The 15870-nt window shown below is 39.2% G+C and overlaps 1 protein-coding gene across 1 annotated transcript in view; it reads left to right on the forward strand.

Moving 5' to 3' along the window:
- RNF216 (ring finger protein 216) overlaps positions 1-15387 on the forward strand; it is a 125199-nt gene extending 109812 nt beyond the window's left edge. The window contains exons 14-16 of the mRNA XM_044659929.1: positions 988-1210; positions 12978-13047; positions 14733-15387. Coding sequence (XP_044515864.1) covers positions 988-1210; positions 12978-13047; positions 14733-15052 — 613 coding nt within the window. The 3' untranslated portion in view covers positions 15053-15387. The remainder of the gene's footprint in view (positions 1-987; positions 1211-12977; positions 13048-14732) is intronic.
- Positions 15388-15870: the final 483 nt, after the last annotated feature.

The raw sequence follows: 15870 nt of genomic DNA on the forward strand, positions 1-15870 counted from the left end.
AGAGCACTGAGTTTTGATTTCTTTGTTCCCTGCTAACTCTATGAGGATGGGTAAATTATTTTAAACTTTCTGACCTTCAGTTTCTTCATCCACAAAATGAAGATAGTGTCTTTAATATCTTCCTTAAAGGGTATTGAGGAAGTATATATAAATACTAGTTGCCTATTCTTTAGAAGAATTGAAAAGCCTGTATTCTAGTAGTATTGCCAGATAAAATACCGTATGTAAAGTGTTTTGCAAACTTCAAAGCAGTATGTAAATGTGTGTGTGTATATATATATAACATATATATATATATAGTAGCATGTAAAAATGATAACAATAGTATCATTATTATTACTGGGAAGATCTTAGAACTGAGATAGAAAAGAGAAAACTGAAGGTTGTAGCCCTAAGCAGAAATTTATAGCTCTATATAGAATATCCTGAGTTCCAGAATATTATAAGGGCTGCAGAAACACTGGCAATTACACTAGCTTTGACAGGACAAATTTTGGAGAGATCAACTTGACCTATTCCCTCCTCACCCCTAAACCCAGCCCATATTTACCTTCTTCTAACTAGAGCAAGGCTTCTTAACCTTAGCAAAAACTTTGACAATCCAGTGAAGCCTATAGACACCTCAGAATAATGTTTTTAAATGCATGATACGTTATGAAGGAAACCCAATTACATTGAAATACAGTTTTCAAAAAAAAAATGTTTAAACCAAGTTCACAGACCCTATGTTAAGATTCTCTGAACTGGAGTGATAGCTATTCATCTTGAATTGAACCCTTTTTATGAAGCATCAGAAATGACAGATGCTAAATAGCCCAAGATTACTTATTCTGGCTCCTCAATTTTAAGTCTCAAGTAATATCTTGTAATCATTATTACTATTTGAACACCCCTAACTGTACACGGTTGTCATTGCATGCTAAATAAAAGGAGTGCTCTTCTTTATTATTGTAGTTCTCTTCACAATCATTCTGTTTTTTATTTCAGTGAAGAGAAAATGACTGCTGCCCGCATTAGAAAATGTCATAAGTGCGGGACCAGCCTCATAAAATCTGAAGGTTGTAACCGTATGTCTTGCCGCTGTGGTTCCCAAATGTGCTACCTCTGTCGAGCTTCCATCAATGGGTACGACCACTTCTGTCAGCATCCCCGATCACCAGGAGCCCCTTGCCAGGAATGTACAAAATGTTCTCTTTGGACTGACCCCACAGTAAGTACAAAACAAGCTGATTATGAATGCATCTTCCTTTGTAGATGGGACAGAGTTGAAATCTCAAGAGCTGTCTTTGAAAGTACTATATACTATCCTCTTTTTTTTTTTTTTTTTTTTTTAACCCTTAACTTCTGTGTATTGGCTCATAGGTGGAAGAGTGCTAAGGATGGGCAATGGGGGTTAAGTGACTTTCCCAGAGTCACACAGCTGGGAAGTGTCTGAGGCCGGATTTGAACCCAGGACCTTCCGTCTCTAGGCCTGGCTCTCAATCCACTGAACTACCCAGCTGCCTCCTACTATCCTCTTTTTAACAGAGTCAGTCTAGTGGCTTCGGAAAGAGACTTTCACTTAGCAGAGTCCAAACTTTTTGGGAACTAGGTCTGTTCTATTTTGTCTTTGTATTCCAAGCACCTAGCCCTGTCAGCTGTACTAAGTCACTTAATAAATGTTTGTGGAATTGGATCAAACTAAACTTAATTCAATTGAATTGGATTAGTTTTAGAAGTTGTTTTAAGTGATCTTCAACTTAGCTTTTTGAAGATTGTAGCATTCCATGTTTCATAGCCATACTTTTACAAAACTTCACTGGAAGATGACTACTGTCAAAAAGATGAGCCTTTGCTTCAGGAACCATCTTAAAGTTATTAAAAGAGCAGTGTGGGACATGTAGGGAGCACAGTGGATAGAGCCCCAGGCCTGGAGTCAGGAGGTCCTGTGTTCAAATCTGGCCTTAGATACTTCCGAGCTATGTAACCCTGGGCAAATCATTTAACTCTGTTTGCCTAAGTGCAATTTAGAGTTGTTACTAAGATAGAAAGTAAAGTTTTTTTGTTTTTTTAAAAGAACTATATAATCTTCCTAAAGCAGTGGTTCCCAAACTTTTTTGGCCTACCGCCCCCCCCTTCCAGAAAAAATATTACTTAGCCACCTGGAAATTAATTTTTTTTTTAAATTTTAATAGCAATGAATAGGAAAGATAAATGCACCTGTGGCCATCATTGCTCTCCCTGGATCGCTGCAGCACCCACCAGGGGGCGGTAGCTCCCACTTTGGGAATCACTGCTATATAGCAATCCAAATCTTTCTTCTCCAACTCTAGGCTGAGTTCATTAGCTATTTACAGTATTCGATAAGCCCTGGTTGTCTTAACTTCTTATCACATTCTGGTTATGGGCTTTCTTATTCCACTTGGTTTTTCTTTTGTGGGTAGATAGGCTAAAACTGTTTTATATGATTATGAATTTCCTTTAGGTTGTTTTGCAGTTTGTTGGGGATTAATTAAGTCATACAAAAGACAAGAAGATATATTTGTGGTGAGCTAGAGCAGGTTACAAATGAGCAGTTACCTGAGCTATGGTATGAAGGATGTCGACAAAAATGTGTGAAAAAATAAGTGACTCAGTGGTGTAGCATAAGAGGCTACTGGCATAGTCCACAGAGTCCTGGCCTTAGTGTGACCCTGGGCTGTGTCCCAAAAAACTTTCCAAGACTAAGTGGCACAGAATGTCCCAGACTGCATTGGGAGCAGGAGTCTCCTTACCCTGTAGCTTCCTACACTGATACAATCACAAGTCTAGTCCATTTCTCTTTCCAGTCATTGAGGGACCATTGTTGGGTGACCCATATGTTCTACTGACATCCTGCATTGCGAAGAGAATATGAAAAAAGACCACTTTGTATGCTAAACAGGCTCTCGTGATGAATTTGTGGGAGAATTCAAACAGGAGTCCCCGATATAAGCAGGCCTGTAGGGACAGTAGTCTGCCTACATGGAGAAAATACCTTCATCTCTCAGTAAGGTCATATAACCATTTCAGCAATCAAATTCTAGGCCAACTCTAGTTTGGGCTCTTGTGCAGGCAGCTGAACTCCCTTTGTTGGTTAAGCCCGCATTGTAAAGTTAGTACTTGGAAGTTGGATCAGAAACACAGAACAAGGATTTGTATATGAGAGAATCAGATGAATTTGAAAATTTTGTTTTAAAAAAAATCTGCTTTTCTCATGTTCTTGGCTTCAGAGCAATAGTACTTCACTACATTCATAGTAGAAAAAAATAGTCAATTAAGGAAAATAAGTTTCTTATTGTATTTGGGGCTATATAGACTGTATCTGGAGTATTGCATCCAGTTCTGAGCACTTATATTCTTCCAGGGGTCACTGACAACAATAAACGAGTTGCCACCAGAGTGATGTGAGAGAAATCATGCCACGAGGGTAATAATTGTGGAAACTAGGGATGTTTGATATGAAAAAGAGAGGATCTAAAGGGAATTTGGATAGTCATCTTCAGACATTTGAAAGGCCATCACATAGAAGGGAGGAAATTTATTCTTTTGATATAAAGAGGTCAATGGGTAGAATTTTCAAAGTAGATTTCAACTCAGTATTTCAACAATACTTACAGTTACAAATCTTACAGCAATGATGTATAGTTGCAAATCTTGAAAAATTATACTCTCTAAGAAATTTAAGTGGCAGGTGACCCAGATGGCTATACATGGTGGGTACAAATAAGCTACAGCATGTGGCACAAAGGATATAACTGGGGAAAGGTAGTAAGCCTCAGACATAGTACTGGCACATTTCAAATGGTTCCCAAGAAAGGCCTATCAGCAGGATTCTCTGTGGAAGACCTGGTCAAGAATTGCCCAAGATAACAGGATACTAAGGGATTGTAATCTGCAATTACAGAGTGGGAAAAAATACTTATTTGTAAGATCACACATCTCTTGAAACATTTCAGCATTTCACAAATGGGATTCTGTATAAAGTAATTATGCCATCCTCAGTGGAAATAATCAAATTGAAACTGGATGTCTCTCTATCCAGAATGTTTTAGAAAGAATTCTTGCCTTGGGGAAAGGCAAGTTTGCCATTCTTTAGCTACGATCTTTGTCACGACTGCCTCCATTAGTCTAAGCCACCAACCATACCACACCATAAGGCTGCAGGTTAGCCAGCCTAGGGGTTAGATGTTAATTGAACCCTGGGGAAGTTACCTGTGACTGACTGTGTGGCCCTCATTCTGTGCCTTGGAGGTCTTAAGAGAAGTAATCCCCTCATTTCATTAGATTTCTTAAGATTAGATAAACTAAAGGGCAACTAGCTTCAGATAGAGACAGTTAAATGTTTTTCCTAGTAAGATCTCTTCTTAATTTTATTATTTTTCTTGTTTCCACTCCTTTTGCCAATACCTATTGAATTGATAATTTGACTTCCTAATATTTGCTTTCTCTATTTGACTACTACTGCAACCTGTCCTTTTTCTTTTTTGAACTGACATCTTTGTAGCCTTGGGCAACACAGTATTTGCTGATAATGGAATTAGACCTGACACTTGTTCTCCCTCTTCCACTTTCTGCAAATACTTCTGATGTCCTCTTCTGGCATATCCAGTGAATCTCATTCCATTTGTTCCATCTCCCATCAAAACTGGTTTGTGTATTCAGGACTAGCCCAGTTTCTTCTGTTCCTACTAAGCAGCTGATTGTATTCAGAGGCAGCATCTGTTCTGGGCTGGTAAGAACAAAAGCTATTCAGAAGCTCATAGAGTCATTAAAGTAAAACAAAAGCTATACTGTCATCTGACCCTATTCTTCAGTTTAATTAACCCAAGTGGCAAAGCAAAATTTCCTAGAGTCATCTGGGAATTTGCTATTCTTATTCTGGGTAAAAATTTGGGCTTTCCTGCTCTCTGTTTAAAGGAAATTATAACTAAGAATCACTTGAGAAAATTTGAAAGGACCTCATGAGGAATGGGGGAATAGGCAGAAGTTTTGTTAGGAAAAGTTAGGTGGTTATTTTAAGTGTTGCCTTCCAATTTTTCACCTGGTTTGAACAGGTTTTTCAAGTATTTGTCTTCACCTATTAAAATAAGACCATTTGAAATGAATTATCAGTGATCATTGAAGTTTCATCCATTTACAGTTTTTTATACCAATCAATATAATTTAAACTATAGAGAAGAAATACCTAATTTTTTTAAAGGAGAACTACTTTTCATTTCTCTGAAACCTTGAGATCATGAAATGGAATAGGAATCCTGTGTGTCCCTAATCTTTGAGGGAAAGGTCTACAGAAAAGCCACTAGCTACTTGTCCTCCCTTCTGAAAATCTCTGAAAACCGTAGAGAAGCATTTAAGTCCATAACAAGAATAACTTCCATTTCTATAGTGCTTTATTCAGCCATTCTCCCATTTGATCCTTAAAATAACCCTGTGAAGAAGGCAATGTAAATATGATTGCCTCATTTTACAGAATGGGAAACTGAGACTCAAGTGAAATGATTTGTCTTTGGTCTTTCATGGTAAGTTGGCAAATAGTTTGTAGAGATGTCAGATTAGACTCTTTAGATCTTTGGATCAGCCTATAGATCTTAGTGTTTGGAGCCCAGGACCCATGATATAGAAGCTTTGGGCATCACAAAAGATGTTTTCACAATGTATTTGACTGTCTAAAACAACTAGGGCAGACTAAATTTGTTTTCTCATTTTGAGAACACTTCATGTCACTGATCTGAATGATGTCTGTATGGTCAAAAATCAGGCCAAATGTTAAAATGTATTCCAGGGGCACAATGGATAGAGTTCTAGGCCTGGAATCAGGAGGACTTGGGTGTTCAAATCTGATCTCAGATACTTCCTAACTGTGTGCCTCTGGGAAAGTCACTTTTAGCCTCAATTGGCTAGCCCTTGGATGCTCTTTGGTCTTAGAATTGATACTGACTAGGGGTTTTTCAAAAATATTCCAGCTGCACTTCAGTCCATTATGACTGAAAAGGCTGGGCACCTTCTTAGCCCAGAAAGGAAGAGGAAAATATAACTACTCTTTCTTAGAATGGTTCTTATAGAGGAATTCTTGACATAAAGTTATTCATGTGTTTGCCCCTTTTAACTTGACCAGATAGAAGTTGGAGTTAATCAAAGTCCAGTAAGATCTCTTGTTTCCTTCCCAAATACATAGTACAGCTTTCCTGCTGCGTTGGACCCACAGCTGCATACTATTCCAGTTACTGAAGGCTGTGTCTCTCCCCCTACCCCCATTTCCTGTTGCAGGGGGACTTGCAGGGGAAAGTCTGTGCCTGGTGTTGCTCAGGCTCTCTGCAGCTGATCTGGGAATAATTTGAAACTAAACCCTTAGCTCTTTGGAAGCCTTTCATGAAATCATTGCAAGGTTTATTAGCAACAGCTGTGGCCACACATAATCTAGAAAACATTTCCCTCCTCCCTCCACTCAAAAAAGCACAGTAGTGGGAAATAGCAGTTGGGTCTTGGTCACCTTTTTAAGAAAAAAAAAATCTTAAAACAAAGAAGAAAAATCATCCATCTTCTTTTAGTACAGAAAAGGCTGATAGACTCTTAAGCTCTTGACACCAGTAATTAGAGATGCCAGAGACAACAGTGGATAAAATGGTTCTTTAGAAAAAGCCTTGGTGAAAAATCTCTTTGTGCCAACTGCCTTAATATCTATTTTTGGAGCCTTAGACCCATAGTCAGTGGCACTGCTGTAGTTTCTCTTCCTTCATCTTCTTTTGTCCAGATTCTAGCCTCGTGGACAAGGCTACCAAGGTTGGTTTGTTAAGTTTTAACAGTTTTCAGTTTCCTCTTTTCCTAATTAAAAGCTCTCTGGTGAGCTGCCTCACTCTTAACACACTAGCACACATGCACACACACATACACTAGAGTTGAATTTCCTCTAGAAGCTGAGTTGCCTTCTCCTTTAAAATCCTGTCTGTAAAAAAAACCTCACAATAGGTCTAGCTTGAGGAGTAGAGGCTTCTTAGCACTTTCTGTGTCCTGCTGAGCTCAAAGGGCCACAATGAAAGGAAATGAAATCTTCTGCCTCTTGAGACACAGCCAGCTCATTTCTTTATGTTGGAATCTCTCTTCCCAATGAGAAGAATGTCAGAAAACATTTCAGACTTCCACTTTACTCTTTTATTTTCAGCATTATATTGACTCTCTGGGTTCTGTGCACATGAGTGAAGGGAAAGCTTTTTCTCTGTTATTGACAGAGTTCATTCACATAGATAGTAAGCATCAGAATGGGAACTAGAACCCAGGTCTTTTGCCTCCAAGGCCAGTGTCCTACTACATCTCCACCGTGTCTTCTTTCCCTGATCTTAGTTTCCACAAATAAGTTACTATACCTGATTTAAAGAATTTTTCTCCCTTAGGTTAGGAACAAGAGAGCAAAGACTAGAAACCTAAAACCCAGGTTCTCTTTCATTGATTCACTCTTTTTCACCCTGAAGAAAAAGAGGGAAGGAGATATGAGACATCATCTGAAGTTTTGGGGTTTTTGTTGTTTTGTTTTTTAAACAATTGCCTCAGTGGATCATTTGACTTAAAAACTTTTCCCGACATCATTAAGTATGAAAAGGCATCCCTGGCATTTCTGGCCCTGCTTTGGAAATTGTATATCTGGATAGGAGATCTGGGAAGTAGCCCAGAATAGAGGCACCCCAAAGGTGACTAGGTCAGCTTGGGGACCAAATTGGATTTCTAGGCTTGCCTTTGAGAATCTCCTGACTGGCCACAGAATTGGGGGAAAGTCAGGATTTCCAATATAACATGGTTCCAGACTGAGCTTCCCTGGGACTCATCCAGAACCAGACAAGTAGTTGTGGAGGAAGCAAGAGAAAGTTTGCCGAGGCATTCTCCTCATAGCATTCAAGTCGCTTGGGTAACCTCTTGAGAAATTATTTGAGGCAAAAAGGCACTACAGCCAAGGCCACCAAGGGGTGTGAGGGAAGAGGGTAGTGTACAAGTTGGCAGCATATGGAGATTTTATTGCCAAGTGAGTTATTAAATCTTATATGGCAAGAATATGACTTGAGGTTAAAGATTTCTGGTGAGGATTAGAAAAGTTCTAGCATGAACTTAGTGAAAAGCATACCACTATTCATACTTTTCTGGGGAAAGCAGTTTGTAGATGCTAGCTTTTATGACAAATGGGAAGAAATGGAAAGAACAGCCAAAGCTAATCAGATATATATATATATATATATTATTGTGTCTGTTTTTTTAAACCTTTACCTGCTGTCTTAAGATCAATTCTAAGAGAAGGACAAGGGCTATGCAATTGAAGTTAAGTGATTTGCCCTAGGTCACACTGCTAGGAAATATCTGAGAGCAGATTTGAACCCAGGCCCTCTTGTCTTCAGGCCTGGCTCTGTATCCACTGTATCCACTGAGCCACTGAGCATATATCTTCAGGCATATATCTTAGAAGACAGTGATTGTAGTCTGGTTAAGCAAACTGATCCCATCAAATAAAAAGTATTAGCCTAAATAACCCTTTTGGCAATGTAGACACTCTCTTTGAATGTCAGCCCATCATCTCCTTTATTACAGCTGCCTTCCACTAGTTAATTTTGGTATATCTTCACACTTAATGAATAAAGTAATTTAGTAAGGTAAAAGTTGATTTCCCTAAAGGGCAAGAAATGTCTTGTAATTTCAAATTTTGTAGACCATACTTTTTTTTTTTTTTTTTAAGAATGAGTCTAATCTTAAAAGAGGCTCACCTTATACATTGGTTAAGGATAACAGCACATTATGTATCTTCTGTATCTCTTTGCAATTTCTTTTCACCTAGAGCCCATAGATAGTTTTTAGCTTGTTAGCAATGGGGAAAGCTCATCCAGTACCACAAAGAATGTGAAACATTGTAGTTCTCTTTTATTTTTTACCCTTTGCCCTTATCTTGAAGGGGGAGTATAGATAGCAATTTGCTCCACTCTGAAAGGATACCTTAAAATTGTTGTCCTAGTTTTATCAACCCTTTACTGTAAGGAAGAAAGGAGTCAGAAACATTAGACTCTTTCCTCTACTCTTGTTGATCCCTAAATCAAACATCCCAGATTTTCTTTTTATATGATATTTGTAAAAAATTGAACTTTTCTTCTGAGTGTACCTAACGTGAAATATGGTATGCAAAGGACACCAAGAATTATTCCCTTAAGATTACAAAGAGCCCTTTCCCAGGAAATGAATCAATAGGCCCCATCTGCCAGCCAAACCCATACAAATTAAGTGGCAAGACCAAAGATCATTTTGAAAACCAGGATCACCACAAGTCCTAATAGTTCATTATTGAAGTAAGATTCCAAAGTGACTCCTCTTGGTTTATAGAACTAAAAATAAAGTAGGTTCTGGAAATTTTGAGACTATGTTCTTAGCAACATAAAAGAAGTTAGTCATTTGTTTATTTGTTTCTTCCATTGCTGAATCTGTAGGGTACTTTGACTCAGTAAGAGAAGGTTGAAATCTTTTCCTTATAGGCCAGAGTTTAAGTCTAGGTACCCATAATTTATGATAAAAATGATTCCACAAAATAATCAAGATCCTACCAATTTATAACTATAATTAAATATCCCAGGAGGCAGCCAAACAAAGCTTAAAATGGCTTTATTCATCTACCAACTGGGAGGATTAAAGGCAAAGTAAAAATAGGAAAGAGGTTCTTCTTCCCCCCCCCCTCCAAAAGTGAAGAATATGCTTTTCCCAAGACAACGGAATTGATCCTTTGCCACTCAGCTGAAATACTAAATCAAGCATCACTTGAAGCATGTTGATCTGTCAGATTAGTAGCACAAGCCAACAAATCTGTTCTGAAAAGTTTTTAGAAATCTAAACACACAAAACAATTTATGCAAGTACCTCAGATCCACTTGAGAGAATATTTAAAAGAAAAAATTGGATGTGTTCACTGAAGAATTTCTGTCAGGAACAGTTGGACTTGTCATGAAAATATCACTATTGATCAAAGCCAACCAGATGCCATGTGTGCGTCCATCCGTTCCCTAGCTCAGTGGTTCCTGGCACTTTCCCATGTGTGAGTGTGCAGAGACCTTGGAACTCCACAGAGAAGAAAAGCTCTTTTTCCTTCCTCACACTCTGGGTAATTCTGTCAGAGGCATCCTGTGACAGTGTAAGGTTTTGCTACTGAAAAAAAAGTGATTTGTCTGCTGATGCTGGCTGCTGGGTAATTGCTGTTGGATGGAATCATATTTAGAAAGTATAGGTTTGCTATATCCCTGCAAACTCCCACAGCTGATTCTTAGCTGGAATTGCAGTTATAGTTAACAGTCATTTCAAATCAAATCAGATGATAATGAGAAATCCTTTAGAGTATGTGTCTCTTTTTTCTCCAGGAAAACTACCTGGATAAGCCTAGTAACTGGGAAAAGATAATTAAAAAGGCAACAACCAATGCATTTCTTATCAGGATTAGGCAATCTAGGCACCAGAAGTACCCTGACTGAATTATTGGTACTATCTAACCAACCCCTACTTCTTCTTTTTTCCTCTATCCTTTTTTTTTTTTTCCTATTCCCCTTTTCACTTCCATTTTCTGCCTGCCAGGGGCACTCTGGGAAAATTGCTTTAGTCCTGCTGGTGGTGTTCATATCTCAAGTCAGAAAGCCCAGATCAGGATAATTGTCTTTACTTCATTGATATTTAAATAGTGACCTGAACCCAAATTGGGTTGTATTTTTGGTTTACCTGGTGTAGCTTTCACAAAGTTGATAGAACTCCTTCCATGCCAAAGGGAAGACAGCTAATAAAATGCTGGTTGCACTTTTGTCTCATTCATATTTGAGTATGAACTCTCTCCCTCAATTTACCTTTCTTTTGAGGCAGCTAAACATGCATGTATTACTAAGAATCATATGCTTTTTCAAGCTGAATAGTACCTTAGCAATCATTAAGTCTAACCCCTTTGTTTTGCCAGAGGAGAGGACCAAGGCCTCAAGAGAAAAAGAAGACTCATTCACTCATGTCTAGACCTCAAAAGTTTCTTGACTCCCAGAACAGTATTTTTGCACCTACACCAGAGGCTGCTCCCTAATTTTACTGCTGATAACTAATGGGGAAAGACCCTAGTGCATGGCTTGGTGTCACACTTTTCATGAAAGTCTGTCTCTTTCTAATAATTAATGTTTTCATTTTAACACATTGAGAATTCTCTATCCTAAGATCTAGTCATATATTGGTACCTAGGAACTGATATATTTCTGCCATTTAGTACATGATCTTATCTCCATGACCTTAATGCAGTTTAGCTACTACAAAGCTATGGTTTAAGACCTATTAAGCTTTAACTGTTGAAACCAACACTCCAAAGCTATTCCTGGAACATAAATATTTAATGCAGTGTTGTCATTTAAAAAGCTTAATGGCTCTCCAGGTGGACAGGAGAGAATTACACATTCTGGTTTTCTTCAAGCCAGTATGTCAAAGAAGGACCAGATAGCAGCCTCTAAGTCTCACATTTGGGACTGAGAGAAGTAGATTTAGCCTAAGTTCTTTTAAATAATTTTACTTGTTGCTCAGCCCAGAGAAATGAAGGGTTGGCATTTTAACAAGCAAAATCTTTCTCACTGTGTCTGCTGCCATGCTGAAGTTGTGAAATTTAAAATATATCTACTTTAAAAACATAAACCCAAAAGCTGGCCAAAGAGAATTTTGCTAGCTTGTATCATGCCTTCCTTTGCATTTAACTTACATGCCTGTTAAGCCATTTTTGGGGAATCCAGTTCTTTAAGGCTTGCCCAGGTAAACATGGCCCCCAGAAGAGAATTGTCACTTAACCCCAGAGAAAGTAGCAGATAGCGGCAATGGAACAATGGCAAAAACTCAACTTTCCTGAGCACAAAAGAAGACTTCCTATACAAAGCCAAGTTTCCAACCACACTTTTTATAGAGAAGAGTTTGTAGGGAATCCTTACTTTCTATACCTGAGAAGGGGAACTCTGGGATGATATAGGAACTTGGGCTAAGGAATGGAGTTACCAAGTAGAAAAGCAAACCTAGACCTTATTCTCTACAAGTCTTGTGAGTTATATGGACTGTGTAGATCCATCCTAGTAGTGAGACCCAGCTCCCCTCAACTACTACAAATCCAATCCTGTTCTCTTCCCCTCTCCTCCTGCCTGCTCACCTGCTTAAAATATAGGAGGAATCCCAAGGGAAGCAGAGGAGCCTAGTAATGGCCTCCTCTTTTCCTTAGTTCCTTACCTACCCCCAAAGCACAGGACCTCCTCCTCCAACAGGCACAACCAGAGGCTTAGTTATAAAAGATTTTCCCCTACCTCAAACCAGCTTGTCAGAAATCCTTCCACAAACATGAGGCACTTGAGTCAAAGATATTCCATTTCATCAGACAGACAGGAGCCAGTTTGGCAAGAGCACCTTGCATACACCTTTGCCAGACTTCCAGACCAGCAATTTTGGGTTCTTGCAGGCTTTTCCTAAATCGGTATATGTGTTGATATATAAAGTGTTTCATGGCCAAATTACTTGGGCAAAAGCTCTGTTTGTTTCACTTAAGCCCCTAAATGTGTTGTACACGTTTTATTAGGCTCAGGAGAGAGGAAAAAGAAAATAAGACACTTAACCAATAATTATTGTTAAACTGTTGGCTCTGAAGTCTGGCTTCATCATACCCCTCCAGAAATTGAATTCTGCTGATGAATTCTCACAAGACTGATTATGACTTGTTTTTGGTGAGGCAGGGTGATAGTGTGGAATGGCTCTGCCAGAGAAGCCCTGGAGAGAAGAGGACTTCCGCCCTTAATGTCGGTTTGGTTTAAATAAAAGAAAATTCCAGAGACACATCTGTGATCCAGCCATGTGACTAGTACAATGGGGCATGCTACCATAATGTAGTATGCCAGATCATTCTAGCCAGAGCTATAGTCAGAGAGTATAAATTGCCATTCGGAGAAATAACAAGCTTACCAATTCTTTTATTTTAGGAAGATGATGAGAAACTCATCCAAGAAATTCAGAAGGAGGCGGAAGAAGAACAAAAGAAGAAAAATGGAGGCAAGTTGTTCAATTTAACCAGTATCTCTGTAGAGTAATGAGGGTGAATTTTATTAATTTTCTGAATTAATTTTTTTTTCAAATGAAGATCCATCTTCTCTTCTCAGTTCCTTTCCACCCTTCTACTATGAAAGCAAGAAAAGCAAAACCCCGGTTACAAATATATATAGTCAAGCAAAACAAATTCCCATAATGACCATGGCCTTTTCTCCTTTTTCTTTTTTTTTTTAAACTCACATCTCATTCTATACTCTTGGGTCCATCACCTATCAAGAGGTGGGTATCTTGATTCATTATGAATCCTCTGGATTCATGGCTGGCATTGTATTTATGAGAGTGCCCAAAGCCTTTTAAAGTTGATTGTCTTTACAATATTATTGACCTGATTTAAATTGTTCTCCTGACTGTGCTCACTTCAGTCCACAACAGTTGTTGTAAGCCTTTCCCATGTTTCTCTGAAATCATCCCTTTCATCATTTCTTATGCCCTAGTAGTATTCCATCATAATCATATTCTCCAGTTGATAGATCCTACCCTCAGTAGGATGGGTTTGGTTTTTTTTTGCCACCACAAAAAAGAGCTGCTGTGTCTGTGTGTGTCCATTTTCTCTTTGATCTCAAAAGGGCATACATAGGCTAAGTAGCAATATGACTTGAGTCCACAGATATACAACTCCAGAAACTGTGTAAATGTTCCTGTTTTCCCACTGCCTTCAGCATGAGTATGGGTGAATTGTAGAGGAAAGGCTTAAAGGAATACATTCTAGCTGGAGCGGACCTTTCCTGAATAGACATCTATATAAGCCCGGGTTTGCTAATGAGGCAAACTCAACTAAATCTATTGCATTGTTTGTACAGGGTATGAGCAAAATATTCATTTGGGTTAGGGGGGGTAATTTGTTGGGGGGGAGTTAACCATAATTTGTACATACAAATGGATGTGGGCCCTCCCTTCATACTAGTCATCTTAAGGATGGCAATGAAGAAGGGTGACTGTATACTGAGAATACCATTTTGGAAATTCTTCTTTTGGAATTACTTCCAGAACCAGGAACACAGTGGACGCAGATCTTCCTCCAAAGTGGGTGGATTTAATTATGGGAAGTGGTCAAGAATCATTTAGAACCAAAGCTGATGCATTCAGGATAGCAATGGATTAAGCCAGATTGTAACATTTGCCCAGAATGCATTGTGGCTAAAAAATAATAACCCTTGACTTGTATAGCTTGTAGATTGGTTCTGAAAGTGGTTCCAGTAGGACGTATTTTCTTTTTGTAGCTCCAGTATCTAGCATATTCCCTGGTACATAGAGGCCACTTAATAAATACTTGGTGAACTGAATTGAATTGAAAGAAGAACCTGGAGTCTCAGAATTAGAAGGGACTTCAGGACTAACCCTTTCCCATCACTGTTAAGTAAAACTAGTAGCTGGTATCACATAATGAATACTTTAAAGGACCACGCTGATTGGGGTACATATGTTTGTATATGAAGCCAGTTTCTTTACATTCTAGTCACACCTGGTCTTCATAGATAGGAGCCATGGATATCATACATGGACTTAGAGCCCAAGTCCATACCCCTTGGTGGTGACAAACATGCTTCTTAGAGATACAGATTGGACAACCACATTCAGAACTAAGTTCTAACTTTTCTTTTCTTCTAAAAATCACCTCTCCTTTTCAGAGAACAATTTCAAACGGATTGGGCCCCCCATGGAGGCAGCTCCTGAAAAACTACAGAGGATTGAAGTCATCCCAAGACCTGTTCCTCAAAATCTTCACCAAGCCAGGATCCCTCCTTATCCCTTTGTGCACCCACCCTTCCCTCTGCCTCCTGTCCGTCCCATGTTCAATAATATTCCCCTGAACTTGGGCCCCATCCCTGCTCCCTATGTCCCTCCTCTGCCAAATATGCGAGTGAACTATGAATTTCCCCCAATCAATGTCCCACTGGAGCACAACTTACCTATGCACTTTGGTCCTCAGCCACGTCATCGGTTTTGACAGATGGGGCTAGATACCTGAAATGGAAACACTGCCGAGGAGGGCCATCCTGTGTAACAACTCTCCCTTCTCCCAACTCCTATCATTATTCCAGAGAACTGAAAGGAGCAGCCTGAAAATCTCCCCTAGTTAAATTTCATGGAGTGGGGAGAGGGGGGTGTTAAAGATACACAGCCTAGTTCAGATGTTTACCCCCTTTCTCCCCCTGAAACCAGTATCTGCTGCTGAGCCCATAGAGGTGGAAGTTTACAGATTGGGCTGCCAAACATGACTAATTTGGGGCCGATTTTCCTTTTCTTTGATAGTGATAGTAGAGAGACCTATCCAGGCCCCAACCTCTCCCCAGTGTCTACCTTCCTCCTCACTCTGTGTCTCTGTCTCTCTTTCTCTCATACTCTCATTCTGTGTGTGTGTGTGTCTGTCTGTCTGTCTCTCCTGCCTTTTCCTGTATTTAAAAGTATAGTCATTGTTCTTTTAAATACAGCTGAAAGGAATAGAAACACCTAGGATCCCTTGAATACCAGATTTGCCTGTATGTGATTTGGGGGGATTCCAGGAAGGAGAGGGAAGTAAAACCACCCTGCCAGAAAATGACCAGCATAGTTCTTGACTTGTCGGTAAGCATGACAACCCTGTGCTATCCATTAATTGGTTCTGAAATTGTCCTAAAGGAGATAGAATGATGTGAAAGAAAAGCTGCTTTTCCTGCCCCTGATCAGAGTAGAAAACAGGGAAGTCACCACTGGTGATACAGAAAAGGAGGACTTCTCAAGTTTTCCAATTAAATTGGAACTTCTATACCCATATTCGTTAAAGAT

The sequence above is a fragment of the Gracilinanus agilis genome, chromosome 1 (assembly GCF_016433145.1).
Source record: "Gracilinanus agilis isolate LMUSP501 chromosome 1, AgileGrace, whole genome shotgun sequence".
In the NCBI taxonomy this organism is placed as follows: Eukaryota; Metazoa; Chordata; class Mammalia; order Didelphimorphia; family Didelphidae; genus Gracilinanus; species Gracilinanus agilis.